Source organism: Corvus moneduloides, chromosome 1 (genome assembly GCF_009650955.1).
Source record: "Corvus moneduloides isolate bCorMon1 chromosome 1, bCorMon1.pri, whole genome shotgun sequence".
NCBI classification, from domain to species: domain Eukaryota; kingdom Metazoa; phylum Chordata; class Aves; order Passeriformes; family Corvidae; genus Corvus; species Corvus moneduloides.
The window spans coordinates 53,447,561-53,465,303 of NC_045476.1; the positions used below are offsets into that span (position 1 = coordinate 53,447,561).

The 17,743-nt window shown below is 39.8% G+C and overlaps 1 protein-coding gene across 1 annotated transcript in view; it reads left to right on the forward strand.

Moving 5' to 3' along the window:
• Nucleotides 1–17,743, forward strand: part of RAPGEF5 (Rap guanine nucleotide exchange factor 5) — a 160,773-nt gene that overhangs the window by 14,355 nt on the left and 128,675 nt on the right. Inside the window, exons 2-3 of the mRNA XM_032109909.1 lie at nucleotides 15,774–15,824; nucleotides 16,949–17,055. Of these exons, the coding sequence (XP_031965800.1) occupies nucleotides 15,774–15,824; nucleotides 16,949–17,055 (158 nt within the window). The remainder of the gene's footprint in view (nucleotides 1–15,773; nucleotides 15,825–16,948; nucleotides 17,056–17,743) is intronic.

The window sequence follows — 17,743 nt, forward strand, 5'->3', positions numbered from 1 at the left end:
AAAACTGTCCCTGGTTACTGAAAAGCTAATGGTAAATTTTGTGAAACTTCTAATATTGGAAAGATTTTTTTTTTTTTGAGTTAAGCAAGAAAGCAGACTGCATCTTTATCCCTTGCTTTAGCAGTTCTTGGTGTTATCTGACTTTTAGAAACAAAGCTAAATGCTGAGGGTCTGTGAGTCATCTTCTTTTCAGCCTGAGCCAACTCCAGCTTCAGTATGTGTATGCTTGTTTCTTTATACCATGACTTTTTCCCTCCTAAGTTAGTCATTGTTATCTCTTGGCACAAGTGAAGAGGTTAAAAACGTCAACAAGCATGAGGCATGCTAAAAACATGCAAACAAACCTCCCATGTAATCTTCCAAACCCGAGAGTGTTCCCATTCTCATTGCTGTGTTGTTCATGAACCCATCTGATCTTTTCATCCTATCCTGATGGAGGGAGCAGGGAGGTGAATTCCAATGCGAGGGTTTAGTGACCAGGAATAATGTCCTAGAGGCCCTCTTCACTTCTGCTGGTGTGTCCAGTTTCCACAACAGACATTATGGCATTGCATAAAGAAAAAGAAGAAAATAGATTAGACAGAGGTGAAATTTTTCTGTTAATCTTTTTTTGAATGCTGTGCGTTTTGAAGAAGTCTGTGTGTGTGTGTATCTACATACCAAAAAGGTTTGTAAGCTCCTTTTAATTTTGGTACAGTTATTTCTGGTGCTTGAGAAGTGACCAAATAGTGACCCCTTAGGCTTAGGCTGGTTTGGATAAAATGGGTGAAGCCCTTGTGGTCTGTGGTGGTCGTTGCAATGAGTTAAGAGTGGTTTGAAGTCACCTCTAAAAAAACAGTGTTGGGAAAGGATGGAGCAGTGAGCAAGGTGATGGGGGTGAGCATCAACTGTTTTTTGAAGACAGTGCATCTCAAAATGAAGGTCTCTTACAGTGAGTGGTGATTTGCCATCAGTCTGCTCTAGGGCCACAGTTTAACCCATGGGTGGCGTGTTCTTACTGCAGAATTAGTGATCAAGATTGTCATGGTGAAGAGGTTGGAACAGGAACTACCTACTTTGGTAGGACATCCAGGCTGCCCAATCTGCTTTGGTGAATTGATGAGAGTAACCTGAGCATCCCAGCAGTCTATTAGGATGTCACGGACATCTTGCTTTTAGTTGGTGTTCATGGAAACACAGATAGAGCATCTCTGCTCCTCTCTGACAGATCAGTCACTGTGGGGGGAATAATGCCCTGTATTAATGTTTTAGATAATTTTTCTTCCCTGATTTCAATCTAAATTCTCTATCAAATTGGCATTTTCCATGTGCATATTACTTGAACCAACTTTTCAAGACAGCAGTTCCCCATCTCTCCCACCTCCTGCTTTGCGTAGGTCAGAAAACATTTGCTGACTTAAAATGATATTTATTAGTGACTTTTAAAACTGAGTAGGCTGGTAACTAGGATACAGTGGGTAAGTGGAAGGAGGGTAGCAGCATATTGAAGTGATCAATGTTTCAAGCTTTGGCTATGATGCAGAATATTAAAGAATAAGAGAGTTAATTCTCTTTGCCCCTAGGCCTGAAAAAATGTGGTCACTCTTTACCTCCTTTTATTCCCACGGGACAAAGCACTCCTTCAAGGATCATGGGATAAAAACGCAACTTGCTGAAGCAGAAGAAGGTGGCTCTGTTCTATGCTGTTGCTTTCCATGGATACATAAAGGAGGAGCCTGAGGAGTCCTGGACACTGGTGTGTGTGTGTGTGTGGTAGGGCAAGAAGGGTGCAGCTTCAAGTAGCGCATGGAATGCATGAGCTGCTCCTTAGTCTGGCAGTCAGAAGCTCCTCCAAGTGTACTGTTCCTAGCACTGGCTGCCAGGCCTGGCTGTCCTCAGGAGGTGGAAACGTGACCCTGTGGAAAGGCAGTGATGTGTGTGTGAGTCCTTTCCTCTGATTGTGCTATGGCATCAGCAGACGGTTCTGCTGGCTCTTTGAGGTTGCTCTGTTCAGGATACACTCAGCTGTACTTCGTCTGTGAGTAATGCAGAGGCTATTCTGCTTTCCTTTTGTATGCTCCGTTCACACAACTGATAAGCAACCTTCTATTCACATTGTGTCCTTCTGCTTCTCTCTTACGTGTTCTAATGAGTGTTTCTTTAAAAATAGTTACAGTGCTACTGCTGCTGTCTTCAGTGAGGGATGAGGTGCTCTCCTGGGTGCATATCTCAGATTCTGCAGGTGCAGGCTGTGGATACTGCCTCATGTATATTTTGAAACAGCCTTGAAAAAGTCATCCACAACTTTCAAGCCAAAAGACAACAGTTTAAAACAGCAGTTCCTCTGGAGGAGTAATTTTTCCTTACAGCACTTGATGTACAGAGATCTTGTTGAAAGGGTTCAACCTCTTTGTCAAGAGACACACCTTACACAGACATGTGTGTTCAGTTTCATAACATACAATTCACTTCAGATCCCTGCTCTGCTGTAATACTGTGGACTTTTTTCCACTGCACACATGTTTTTCATGCTAATTTAGACTCGAGCTTTTTTTTTCTTTTGCATATGCCTTTGAGTATAAGATTGACTAGGATATCATATGGTGGGACTTCTGTTGGGATGGAAAACTAGATAATAGTTGCAAATGTAATTAAAGGTTAATTAATTCAAATAATTTAATCAGATGTAAAAAGTAGAAAAATCTTCTAATCCTTTGACTCTCAAATTGTGAGGGGTTTTTTTCTGTTTATGGAGTAGTGTCTTTCTTTTATAGGGAAAAAATATGTCTTATAAGTAATTTAAATTCTTTGTAAAGCATAAAAAAATGGAACAAAGGGATAGGAACTTTCTGCTTTAAATGCCAGATCTAGTTTTGCTGGAGGGAAGTTATTGACGTCATGGGGGACAAGGGACTGATATGGGACAAACTGAAGCAAGAGTTGTTTTTTGTTTGTTTAGTTAGGCTGCCTAAACCAGTTTTTTCATAGGTACTTTCTCCACAAAAGGTTTAGTGCAACATAGTTTAATACATTCTTTTTCTATGAATTTGAGTGGGGTTGTCATCTCAGAGCATAGTATCTTGTCAAATTTTGTGGCTTTTTGCTTAAACTGACTTTGGCCGAATATCTGAACATATTCTAAACCTGGGGAGAGGTGCAGGGATCACTTCTGAAAGCCCATGCTGTCTTAAATATAAATTATAAATGCAGAGAACCCTAATAGGACAGTTTCTATTAATGATGTTTTCAAAAGTCTATTGTTGGACCAAGGCCCTAGCTTTCAAAACTGGAGGTTGAAAAGAGAAAATTCCCTGGTACCAGCTGGAAAATCTCAAGAGATAAAGAAAACCCAGCCTTCCACATAGGGATCAAACTTCCTACAGCAGTAGGAAGAAGGACTTGTAGACTTAATTAAATTTAGTGTGAGTAAATATGTAGCATGCAAATTCAAAATAATACAGCATAAACCTGATATATCTACATGCTAGTAATATCAAATGTGTGCAAACAGTTGTTTATATGAACAAAGAATGAAAATAAAGATATATATCAGAAAAAAGGCAGGTAACTAAATTTAAGGATAAAGAATATAATTAAGGAAATCTGCCTCATTAGGGTGGAAGTCTTGCCTGACTTGAAAGGCTGTGTTCCTTTCTTAAACCTATGTTCATGAAGGAGGTTCCTGTCTTAAGGTGCCTGAACTGTATCTGTGACCTCGTGGGGGTGCTGAGCATGTCTTTTACTTTCTTATGAGCTTAATTTGCACATGATATGTCATTTATATTATTTGGTTTTGATTTTATCATACTAAATTTTTTTACTAAAGTAAAATTTCTATCTCTAAGCTACTTGGCACTTGAGCAGTTTTACTGAGGCAAAAAGAAGTACAAAAAACTTATCTGTGTCTTGCATATAATATATTTTCTGATTCCGTAACTTCTCAATCTGGTGAAAGCTAAATTTACCTAAGCAGCTTTTAGTGGTTGGTCATATATTCTAGAGTCTCCATGTTCTAATCTTATTCCATATCTAATGGTTATTGCACACTACTTCCCATGTTGCTCTATGTGCCAAGCAGTCTGGACCGAATGATAGGCAGGCAGTGGTTTCTGCTACACTGGCAGAGACTTTTGAACGGCCTTCTTTCTAGGTCCCTCCCCATCTCAGAGGTGACAAACCTCCCTTTGGAGTGGATTGCACTTGAGTTTTCATATGTTCCTGCTTTAATGGCCAGACTAAATATTTGTAAGGTTATCAGAGTTAGTACAATCTCACTCTGCAGACGGTTTGAAGGTGCTGGTAGCAGAGTTCCAAATATTTCTGAGGCTTTGCCAAGAGCAGATGAGGAGTTCCTGATCTATTTTGCCAAAAAATTGCTTGTGTGATCTAAGGGAAAGCTTTATTCTTTCTTTGTGTATTGAGTGCTTTTTAACTCTCTGTACAGTGAGGCCTTGACTGCTTATGAAACTAAAGCAGTTAAGCTTTACAATTAAAATTACAGCTGTTCTTCTGGAAGTGGTTAAGAACTCCCACTCTCTGGTTCATAGTAGGCTGGCACTGGCTTGTGCCAAGAGCTACCGTCAGTGAAATTATTATTGTTCCCAAGAGGTCACGTAACGGAATGCTGCCAATACAAACCACAGCACTGCAGATTCTCAAACTGTTCAGGCTCTAATGCAAACTTCTTTAAGCAGAGCTTGTTCACCCACCCTCAAGGCTACTCCTGCTCTCGGAAAACCTCAGAAGCAAGAAAAGCAGAAGTCAGCAGTTTCAGTCTAGATTTGTTGCATTCTAAATGTCCGATAGGTACTTAGAGTGGGGCTGCCCTGGGTACATGGAAGAGTGCTTGTGGGCTTCTGGCCCTTAGCTGATAGCAGATTTTTACCAGTGGGTCTCAAAGTGCTTTCAGAGAGTGCTCATGGTCATCCCCATTGCATGGGAAGGGAAATGACTTGCTGAAGGTTGTGGCCACACCATGTTCAGGAATCAAACTGAGGTACACTGAACAGTCTGGTGCTTTTCCCAGTGGGCCACTTGGTCTCTACGAAATCAGAAAATCAGTTTCTCAGAAACACAGAGAAAATAATTTCAATATTTTGTACCAGAAAGGAGTAACTGTGCTCTCCTAGTAGGAAAAAGGTTTGGGAAATTACTAGGTGACCTACGTCTTGTGCAGGCAGTGGTAAAAGCAGGGCTCTCTGGGAGCAGGGACGTTAAATAATAGGGACATTAAAAACCTACCTTTGTGCACTTGTGAGCCCATTCATGGACAACCTGTGTGCAGCCTATTAAAAGAAAATTTTAAAAAGTTGCCAGGAAGGCATTTTTCAAAGAGTAAACTAATGCAATTTTTTTTGGGAAGTATTTTCATAAATCATAATCAGAACACTGAATTTTAACTTTGTCTTTTTTTACTTGAAACATTAAATGTACTTTAGTTATTGAAAACTATATAACTATTTCTTTAATTACAAATTGCTTCTGAATGAATTAAGATTTTAATGGATTTTCTTATTCAATAATATATGCACTCTGTATTGACATTTTTAGCTGTTTGTCGTCATCATTCACAGCTGATTTGCTGAATATTTCCTAATAGTTGGGGTTTTGTTCCTGCATCTGCATTCACTGAAATAGCTGCAGCAATATTGGATATTTTTGCCCTTCCGCTGTTTGCTAGAATTCTTGTGGCAGAGGTGAGAATCCTTGCAGCTGGGTTATGGGGGCAGCTCGTAAGAAGGCTCCTGAACCTATGCTGGCAAAAACCAAGTACCCAGCCATGCTGGTTTTGCCTGACACCAGAGAGGGAACGTTTGAACTTACACCTACGTGGTGGGTGGTTGGTAGTGACAGGTGAGATGAATCACTTAATTGATTGTCTGCTTTAAAATTTTTATTATATTTTATCTCTGAAAAATGTGGCTTGCTGAAGGCCAAGTTCTGGCACATCTGCAGTGATGTTGACAGCTGGGGTATGTCAGCAATTGAGACCTGGCACACTGGGTAATGTGATGGGGAAAAGTTTTGGTGGAAGGCTAACATGAAAATACGTGATTTTAAGAGCCTTTTTTTAAACACAGAATGCATCTAGAAACATACTTCTGGTTGCCCTGAAGCTCCATAGACTTTATCTCCCATGCCTGGTGCAGCTGGCTGGACTAGCAGAATTAAATTGTCTGGGGGTGATGGAGCAGGAGACAATTACAAAATTACTTGGGTGCTAAGGGAACTCCAGGAGGTTGATTGATCCAACCCCTGCTCTGTTCAGGACAAAATTCAAAGCCAGAGAAATTGTGCAGGACCCTGTCTGGGGAAGTTACAAAAACTCCAGGAAGAAGATTTTACAACCTGAGCATTTATGCTTGTGTTTGACACACAATTTCCTCATAAATTTCTTTTTACTAATGCATGTTGTAAGTCAGGCTGCCTGGCTTTCAGAATGCCTTTGCTAAGTAGATGTGCCATGCTGCTTGCTTTTTTTTTTTTCATTTGGAAATGTGTCGTGAGAAGGTATTTTGCTGGCAACATAAGAAACATGTCAACAGAGGTACTTTGAAAAGCTTTTAAGTATGCAGACAATCTGCGTTTTCCTTCTCCTCATCTCTCTTTTAACTGTTTTGTTGGTGTCTTCATTTTGATTTATCTGAAAATAAATGGTAACCTGTCACTGGGAACATTGTTTTAATTGTAGTGTGAAATATCCAGTGAACATTCTTTTGAAAGCTCCAAATAATGTACTATCAAATTGCAACTTGCATCATTAGAAATATTAGCTGTTACACAAAATTTTAACAATTACTAAACCCCCCTACCCATCTGCTCTTATATGCTGCCCTCCAGATCAAAACCAAACCAGCTGCTGGTGACTAGGGACACAGTGGTAGATGACAACGACCATCTACTGCATTTATTTGGTGCTAAGTTTTAAAGAAATATAAGTACAACAATATTGCTAAATCTTTATGGTAACAGTCTGTTCAGTGCCTATTTTGTACTGGAAAAAAGGGAGGATACTGCTTTCCTGTGAAATGTTGCTGACAGCCAGGAAGAGTGAAATGCACAGGGAATTTTGTAAGGTAGCATTAGGAAATGTATGGCTGAACTGGCAAACTAGAGCACAAATGCTGCAATAAAATTTAGTTAATGAAGGAACAGGAATAGACAATGAAGTGTACTCTGCATATTTTAATGTTATATAAAGCATGATAAAAAGCAGTAAAATTCTGATTCTTTCTTTTCATATTTAATGAACTCTCATTGCAAACATTGTATTAGCATATGAGTTGAAAACGTCCATTCTCTCTTTATAAGAAAGGGAAATCTTGTTTAAACTCTGTTCCTGTTTTATAAACTATGACCATGCAGTCTACAGTTGTAGATGAGATGGGAATTGCATTTTGCTTCAGCTGATGCACTTACATGAACATGGAATCAGAAGTGAAGTTCCCCATTGCTGATGCCCTTGAATTTTGTATTGTCATTTTTTGTGAGCATGGTTAACTTCCTTTTTATGTTGACAGAGTAGAGACACTGCTCTGTCAACATAAAAAGGTTTTATTAGGCATGTTTTATGCCATCATTCCTTGGATAGCTTTAATTTAGCATAAACAAGTGCTTCCTCTGAGCACAGCTGTCCCTTCCTGCCTCCCTCCACATCCCACAGCCTTCGCCTGTGCCCCTGCTGCTCGCCGTGCCGGGACCGTGTTTGTGTGGCTCCCCAGTGACCCCACCGAGGGAAACCATCACTGTTGAAATGAAGCTCTGTTTAATGAGCCAATTCAAAGCCATTGGTCCTTCAGCTTGGTTCAGGACACGGCTTCACAGACGTGTGGAAGCACAAAGGAGAAGAGTGGTGGGAACAGGTGTAGAGAGGACACAACCTGCTTCTTAGCAGCCTCATTTTAGGGTACTTTAATCTGATCATGGAACTCATCATTAGCAGGAGGGTGGCTGTCTCCTTTCTCTGGTAACATAAAGTTCCTAACCGAGGCATCCCCTTCTGCCAGCTTACCACTTCTCCCTTTCTCTCGATCCGGGTAGGTGTCAGGGTGCTGCAGCTTTATTTGAGGCACAGGATACAGATGGAGGAGCCTGTGTTGGTGCCTTCCTGAAGCTAGATTTACCCTGGTCTTTTCGGCATGGTAGGACTGAGGAAGAGGGAGGAGAGAAACCAGCCAACCCTGCCATATTGTCTTCTATGATACTCTATTCTTAACTTCTTTTGGGCAAAGAAAAGGGCATTGCAAATAAATTTTGCTCTTGGACACTAAATTACACTCCTTGCTAGGCTCCAGAGACTTTAAAAGTGAATGGTTTATGCCAGATTAAGTAAAAATTAGTTGTGTTTGAAGCACAGACCCATTCAGCCATATTTAGTTTGCTAGGTACTGGAAAATAGAGAAATGCTTCTAAATGCATGACTTTCCTAACCGTCGCTGACTCAGAAATAAGTCTTTAAACATAAAGAGCTCTACTTGTCTTTATAAAGAGCATCCGTTTTCTTCTCACATCCCTTTCTGTTTTTGGGGGAAGTGAGAACGAACCTTGAGTTGTGGATTTCCTCTTCATGAAATAACTTATTTTTTAAGTTCTTTCTATACAGAAAACAGATGACAATACCTCCTTGTTTTTCTTTCATTAATGACCCATTTGGGTTTCCCCAGAGAGCTCTTCAGGCTCATCTGGGAGCCCTAAATTGCAAGCTCTGCTGAATTCAATAAAAAGAAAGATTTTTCTTTTTACAGCTTTTTGACCTTTTTATGCTACACCTAAGTATATGAAGTTTAAGATGATCAGGAGAAGATCTTTCCTTTATAAAAAAGATCCTTTATAAAGGGTTGTATATTTAATCTTAAATAAATATTAATGCAGAGAACTGTCACATTGGTTGTTCTTCATTACCCGTGAATTCTGCCAGTGGATTTCAAGAGGAGCAGTGGGGGAAGGTTGTTTGTTACGAATATTATTTGGCAGAAAGTCAGGCATATTCTACGATTTCATATGAATGATATCCTCTGAAAGTCAGCTAGCTTCCCAACCAACTCTGCTTGCTGTGCCTTAGCAACAAGAAAAAATCTGTTGCCACATGGAAACGGATTGGGATTCATGACAACACTCCCTATATCCAGCCACCTTCAAACAGCACTAGCATTTCATCTACTAAACACAAGACCCATGTCTTACTTCTGCTTAAAACACCTATCATTTAGACAGTAGCAAGTGATGTCAAATGCAAAAAATTCAACGGTGGCAAAATGATAAGTCATATTGTTCAGTAATTTTTTGCTCCCTTCCCCCATTCCTTGCTTGGCACGAGTAAGCACTGGGAATAAATTAGCATTTACTCCTGCAGAAATTACTGCCTTCTTGTGTTGCAGGTTGAGGAGGGTGTGCCAGGCAGGTACAGCCCAGCTTTGTTTCAGGATCTGTGCTCAGATCAGGGCTAGAGTGGAAACTCTCTAATTATTGTAGCTGCTTGCTTTTGGCAACTCCAGCAAATATTTTTGATAAAAAACCCCCACAGCTTTCTGTCAGGTGTGACAGTTGCAGTGGTTTCTGTCGCTCTTGTGGCATTGGCATTGTCATTGTCAGGGTTCATAATGGGAGAACAAAATCTGGTTGAGACAAAAATAATTACTTTTTGATTTGTTCGTGGAGTGGGAGAGAAGCCTGAGGGAAATTAAGTAAATACCTCTGGTGGATTTTAAAAATTTTTCCTGAGCCACTGTATTCTTACAGCTGAACGATCATTGGAAGGAAAAGTAAAAGCAGATGATTGTTTTTGAGAGTGAATTTGTATTTAGCTTTATTTGTGATCCTTTTCCATATGCTCTCATAGTTGGAATGTGAGAAGTTTCCAGCATGAGTACTTGTGAAAGTGTATTTTAGGTTTGGATGCTTAAATTCCTGTTGGATATGTGTCTGAATATATAATTTCCTTTGTGGTCACATTAGCCAATTTAGGATTCAGGTGTTGAGTAGTTGCAGAAATTCCCCTGTCAGGGAATAGAAATGATCTCATTACCAGGTAGTCTGTGCTATGCCATGTGCATTTCAAAATGAGATGATTTTTTGTTCAGGCTATTTATATTTAGGGAATAACAACATCGAAGCATTTGCTTAATTTTAAGTATATTGAGTAATCCAGTTTGAAATGCACAAGTGCTATACTAAATTCTTTAGGGACATAGTGACAGTGCCCTGAAACTATGAACAATTGTTTTGCTATATTTGTATATAACAAAAATGTTTCTAGAACTGCTCAGCAGTATGGAATTGAGCATGGGCATGTTTGCAAATCGAGCTCTGATCAAACAGAAAAATATCGATGAGTGGGTTGTAAACTGAAAACAGGTAGAATTTGATTGCACATTGCAAACTCCTAAGCACAGAATATTATGCTCATATTTTGGAAACACAACCAGTTGAAGACCTAGATATTTGAAAAATCTGGAGTGGAAACTTGGACAATATATTGGGGAAGATGAATCATGGCCTTTCCTCATTTCTGTTAGTTTTAAAATAAATCCCACTCTAAAAGATTTAGTAACAGGAGTAATCTTGACTAAAAAAGAAATTCTTCCTTCCCATTTTTGTCAATTTTTTTTCTTGCTAACTGCACATGAATATCAGAAGCTCTTAGAAGAAAGGCAAAACATTTCTGTTCCATATTTGAAATTATTATTTTCCTACAATTTCTATAGCCTCTTTTGAGGTGTTACAGTGTGACTTCTAGTGTAGACAGGTTGCTGGCTGCTACCACTGCACTAAATCCCAGCTGAGGAAAGCACTTGAACTGGAGCTTGAAGCACTCTTGCTTTGTTTCTTTCTGAGCATGATAGTGATTAAATTGCTAGCAGATGTATGGAGCATTGCTGATGCTACTGTGACTGCAGTGCTGGCAATGGCAGAAATATCAGCAGTTGTTGGAACAGCTTGGGCAGGAGGCGAAGCACAAGCAACTTGTAGGCAAGTCATTCTCCCAAACTGAGACGTGGCCAAAGCAAAATCCCAGGTCTAAAAATGAGGAGAAAATTCAGATGAATCTCCAAAAGATACGACTAAACCCGTGCTCTGTAGTACCATTAGTCCTTGAATAAAACATTAAACAGGTTGTAGTAAATGCACAGGGAGTTGCTGTAGTGGAACCGGTTCAATACTCTCCCAAGGAAGGAACTAAGTCAGCATCTTACAGTAAGATACAACCTGTTCTTTCCAGTGGAACCATTAGTATACTTTGTTGTGCAGTATGTTGTGGGGGAATTTCTTTCCAAACGTCTAAAAAAATCAGTTTGTGCTGACATATTAAAATATTATCATCAATATCTTTGCATGCTTAACTTTAAATAATGTCAGAAATTCTCAGTTTGTTTTAAAAACAACTGTACAGTTCAAGCAATACTAACTTAAACTTAGGTATAGACCTTGCATGTAGTATTAGTCATTGAATTAGCCTCTGCTTCTAAAATCCTACCTGGCATATTTAATTCTTTGGCTTATAGTTCTATAAACTGATCATATAGATTGTAGGGAAATATTTACTTCTGGATGTTTCAATTACTTGCTGGTCACTTTATTTTAATCCTCCCATTCTTTTCACATCATTACTCTACTCCCTGCGATTTTAGTGATTTTAAATACCACGGTAAACTCCTTCATAATTTTTCCCAATTTCAGACTAAATTATCTGTGGTGTATTCAGATTTGGATACTAGCAGTCCTATTCCAAAACCTTCTATGGGCCTCCTGGCCCAGCTGTCCTCTCCTGTCACACGCAGGTTGTGTCCCCAAGCTAGGACGGTGCCATCCCTGTGCCACGTTCATAGTTCAGGCTCTGGATCATCCAGCCCGCAGGACTGCTCTCTGCCTCTTTCTTCCTGCGTCCCCAGCAGGGAAGATGAAGCCACCTATGCACACCTATCCATGTATGATGGGGCAGCCCTTCTGGAGGACACCCAGTGCTCTGGATCTCCCACACATATGGTCTTCTGTACCAGGACCACACGTGCTGCCATAGCCTGGTCCTCTCCCTGACATGTGGTTTGGCAAAGCTTCTCCTCAAGCTGGTGGAGAGGCACATGGGGTGCCAGGGTGGCCGTAGCTGGAAAGCAGTACTTGGCATGGGCATCAATAACTGTTCCAAGGTAGTTTTCATGAGAATGAGCTGTTTGCTAGATGGTGAATTGATTTGCTTTAAAAAGCAAATTAATTAATTAATTTAAAACTTTGGGCTTATTCTTAGAGTGGTTTGCAAATGTATTTTCAATCCGTGTGTGTGTCAAAATAATTTGGGGGGAGCAGCCTACATTTACCAGCTATCTTCAGGGAGAGCCACCCAAAATTTGGAGTCTTTAAAGATAGGCTGGACCATTTACAGCCCAGTTTGTCCCGAACAGCCAAAGCAGAGTCTTCTGAACAAAGGTGTGCTCAGTACCTAAATATTTAGTGAGGCAAGTTAAAAAAAAAAAGAAAAGAAAACAGGATCTATCATGGCAGCTAGGACATAAAATCCTAAATTTCTGTATCAATTTCAGCCTAACTGCAATGAGTGTTTCAACATTACACAGGCTGCACTAGCATCAACATGAAAGACCATTTTTTCTATTCCAGAAAGCCACTTCCACTTTTGTTTTGTTTTCTCCCATCCAGTTTCTATTTTCTTACGTTTTTAGAATTTTGGGTGGTTAGGTTCTTGTGTGGCAAGCTAAATGTAATCTCATGATCCCTCCAGTGTTTCATGTTTGCTCCAAGTTGATATGGGTTCAGGCTGCCACTGAAAAGCCATTGTCCTGTCCTCCCTCCTCCCATTTCAGGGCTGTGAATTCCTCCTCTCTTCTCTGCACCAGAGCTAGAACTTTGTGGTCTGAAGGATAAACTAGAAATTTGGGGTTTTTTTCTCTCCTGGTTTTCAGCATCAGACACCTTTTGCAGACTCCTTGGAATTTCTTCCTAATATCTAATCTAAATCTACCCTGTTTCAGTTCAAAATGATTACCTGCTGTCCTTTCACTACACTCCCTGACAAAGAGTCCCCCTATGTCCCTCCTGTAGGCCCCCTTTAGATACTGGAAGATACTACAAGATCTCCCTGGAGCCTTCTTTTCTCCAGGCTGAACAATTCCAACTCTCTGAGCCTGTCTCCATGGGAGAGTTGCTCCATTCTTGTGATCGACTTAGTGGCCCTTCTCTAGACTTACTCCAACAGATCCCTGTCTTTATTATGCTGGGAAGCTGACATTTGGATGCAGTACTGCAGGTGGGGTCTCACAACAGTGCAGTAGAGGTGTAGAATCACCTCCCTCAGCCTGCTGGTCCTCCTTCTTTTGATGCAGCCCAGGATACAGTTGGATCGTGTCCAGTTTTTCATCCACCAACACCCCCAAGTCCCTTTCCACAGGGCTGCTTTCAATCCACTCATCACCCAGCCTGTGTCCATGTTTAGGATTATCCCAACCCAGGCACAAGACCTAACACTTGGCCTTATTGAAATACATGAGGACTGCACAGGCCCAGCTCTCAAGCCTGTCTAGGTCTCTCTGGATGGAATCCCTTCCCTCTAGAGTATCAGTCACACCACTCAACTTGTCATCCCCAGACTTGCTGAGGGTGCACTCAATCCCACTGTCCATGTTCCCACGTTAACATGAGGATGTTCAATAGTATGGTTCCAGCGGGACATCACTCATCACTGATCTCCACGCAGCCATCAAACCGTTGACCACAACTCTTTGAGTGTGTGCATTTCCTTATCCACCGAGTGGTCCGTCTGTCAAAGCCATGTCTCTCCATCTTAGTGACAAGGATATGTGTGGGATAGTATGAAATGTTTTGCACAAGTCCAGGTAGATGATGTCCGTCTCTCTTCTCTTGTCCATCAGCACTGAAAGCCCCTTGTAGAAGGCAACCAAATTTGTCCTTTTTGCTGAGTTTCATTTTACGCTGTTATGTAAGTGCACGCTGCAGTACCAGTATTCTTCCTGAGTGAGCCTCCCTGTCCTCTGTCAGCGCCAGCCTGGGAAAGGAGCAGGGAGCAAGGAAATCGATGTATAAACTTTGACTGTGCTGCTGCAGTGAGTGAGGCTTGTGGGATGAAAGGCTTGGACAGAAACCAAGAGAAGTGGTGGTATGTAGGGCTGCTGCAGAAGCGAGGTGTTAATGACGTGCCAGCTAGGAAGGGTGAGTGGGATCTGAGGCAGTGTTGCGCTCTTACAGCATCTTTGTTGGGTATGGGAGAGGGAAATAAGGCTTATATGTTACAGTATTTCCATATGGAGCTACTGTTTTGCATGGAACTACATTAAGGTTCGTGATGAACATGGAAGGGTAAACAGCGATAGATGCTTCTGTGGTTCCTCATCCCTTCCCTTTCTAAAAACACAGTAGCAAGAATACAGGGAGGAAAAAGCAGGTGGCGTTACTGAAATATGGATTCTGTAGTTCTTACAGGGTGTGAAGGATGGGGGTTTTTTTATGATTGCAATATACCAAGTGAGAATTGGATCCCTCTCAAAGCAAGAAATTAATTATGCTGCTTACAAGTTGGAATAATGTGAGGGAGCACCACATGATCTTCCTGTTGTAGTGCCAGTGCACCTGCACAACATCTTCTTTTCCACTTCCAGGCTTATTTTAGGCAGTGTTTATTTGTGTCTTGTGTGGCTTATAGTAAGATAGAAGTTGCAAGTAAGCATCAGCATAGACAATATCTTGTCTTTTAATAATTACAAGGTATGGGAGGATCATGGTGAGTAAAAGTGGGGTAACCTGATTCTTATGGAGATGTTTATCCTGTCTTTGCCTTTCAGAGTTCTGGTTCACTGTGAATTTTATAATTTTAAATCACATTCTTTATTGATCAGTGGTAAGATTTTGGCATTTGCATTTCCCTGCTGTGAAGACATATTTGTGGTTTTCCTTTCTGTCTCCTGAAGTATGATTCCTCTCTAATTTCATTGAGTGATCAGTAATTCTCATGTAATGTAAAGCAGAGCACAGAAAGTCTGTCTTTTCTTTGTGCCATTTTGTATAATTGCATTATGTTTCTTGTAATCTCTCCTTTGTAGGGTAAATAGTCACAGCCTTTTCTGTCTTTTCTCATATTAAAATGTATCCAAATCCTTTATTATTCTGACTACTTTTACAAATCCCCTCTAATTCTGGAGCATTCATTTTTTCAGACACTGTTACCAGTGCAATATGTGGCACAGCAGAGATAACACTGATCTATATTCGTTACCTCCCCGGTGGTCACCATTTTATTCACTATTTATCCTAATTTCTTTAACTACAGTTAAGAATTTAATTTAGAAGAGTGGTCTTCCTTGAGAAGGGTTCTGTGACCCTGAGGTATCTTCACTGAATTCATAAACTTTGCTTTAAAAGTATGTGTAATTACATTTTCTCCCTCTAGTACATGCTGGTTTCGATGTTGAGCTCATCATGATACTGTCTTTTCACCCAGCATTTTTTAGGTTTATCTTGAGATTCTTCACTGTCATTTTTGATCTTTCCTGAGCCAAATAATTGTGTGTTATCTATAGGCTTTGCCATCTCATTGTTCATCTACTTTTCCAGATCAAGAACAAATGCAATAAACAACACAGAACTGAGTTTATCAAACCCTTTTCCTATGTAAAACAGTCATTATTTGGAGACATGAGTTAGATTATTCAGATTATTTGATAAATTGTTTTTATGTAGATTTCAATAGCTAAAAGACTAGATTTCAGCTACTTTTTTGTTTTTTTTCCATACAAACCCTAACAAAACTAACAGTCTCCCAAATTACCTTACAGACCCTGTCCAGAAGAATCTCAAATCCCTATTTGGAAACTCCTTCAAATAAGGTACTTGTGAAGCTTCTTTTTACTTCCATTTCATCAAACAACATAGTAGGAATGTTTTTGCTTCGGTTCAACCTCTTAATCATAGCTTTGAAGACACTTGTGAATGTGACCTGCAGTTAAATCCAGTTAAGGAATTATCATTTTGTGTGTGTGTGCTACAAATCACGTCTTTCTATTACTGAGTTTGCAAACTGAATTGTTGCTAATTCCAATGTGCACTTGCTTCCCAGTCACTTAAATTATTACCACTGTTTAGCTTACTTTTACAGCACTTGAGAACTCATCTTTGCATGCCACAAGACTTTGCTGTCTCAGAACTATTCTATATGCCTCAAAAGATTCCTAAACATAACGGGCAAACAAACAAAAAGATGAAACCAAACAGCATTGTTTTCCTTTCAAGTTAGTAACTTGTGTCACTTGGTGTGTTTTGCTGGGACAGTGAGGAAACATCACAAGAGAAGCCCAAAGTAAACTCTTCAGTAAGGAGTGGTACACAAGATCTGGATGGAATATGGTTTTATGGAAGACTGAGTTGGGTTCTATTTTGATAGACACAACTACAGCCTTGAGGTGCAAGGTGGAAGTCAGGTGTGGGGAAATCAGAGGTTTGTCCATTCTGAAAGACCATATCCTGGCAATGCATGGATGAAGCTATCACAGGAAACCTCTGAAGGTTCTGAACAAAAACAAAAGACTATGAAATAGTCTTCCAGTGTGTATTAGGCTTGAAATAAATTATTTAGCTCAAATACATAGGAAATTATATTTATTTTAAACTGTATCTGTGTGTTTTTGCAATGGTTAATATGTCTCTGCTTTGCTAGGATAACATGTGTTTTCATTTAACTTGTCTGTTGCTCAAAGGCAAAGCTGATGGACAGTAAAAACTCTCCTTTTCTAGGGCAGCAAATTTAAAACCAGCCCAGCTTGTGGGGCACTTGCAACCCATGATGCAACTGGCAGAAGCTGGGGTGCATTTCCTATGAGACTTTGAGTGCTTGCTTGTTATTTATGGGACGAAGCCATTGCTCAGAGGGAGGGAACGGACAGTGGCAAGGCAATTTACTACAGCAGGAATAAATCCCTGTTTGTCACAGTTTTCAATTTCTCTTTTCATTCAGATTTATGGAGAAAGTTCTTCCTGTGCTGGGAGAGCTCTCAGGAATATTTTTACTCTACAAGCTTCTGACCTAATTAAAGACAGAGTATACCTTACTGGCATTTGCAGGTAAATCAAAATAATTTGTTTTAATCAACTTTATGAATTTTATTTAGATTTATCTATGCCCTGATTTGACAAGAGAGTATATTCTGTGTGAGAGGTTCTGTGTATGTCACTAAGAATTGAAAATATTTTCTTAAAAAAATTCTTTAAAGTCTCATGTATCTTAATATCTGTTCTTACATTACTATGTCAGTTGTCAGAAAGCAGCAGTGGCCTGATTGTACATCCATTAATTCAATTGCTTATGATTTTCATATACAATAGTGTTTGTCAGTTATTTTGTTGAAAAGAAAGAGTATTAATTTCAGCCCTGGTTTGGAGTTATAAAAGAGCTTAATTGGATTCCAAGATTTAGTGACACAGTGATTTTTGCATGTAATTTATGGAATATTTCTGTAATGAAGTGATTTTCCATTTGTGTTGCATTGTAGCATAAATGCTTCCTCCTGTTTCCAATTATACCAAAACGTGCAGCTCTCTGTTACAACAGCATTCTTTTGCACCTGTGTTTAAGAAAAATCCACTACTTTTTATTTATTGTTATTTAAATATATAGATTTACCAATAATATGAAAGATTAACTACATCCTAGAGCAGCACTAAAGGTCTTGCACGTATTGTTTAGCTGTACTGATTATGCCTATGCTCAGAAAGGAAATAAAATCCTGAGGCTAAAAGCTGGATTTTATTT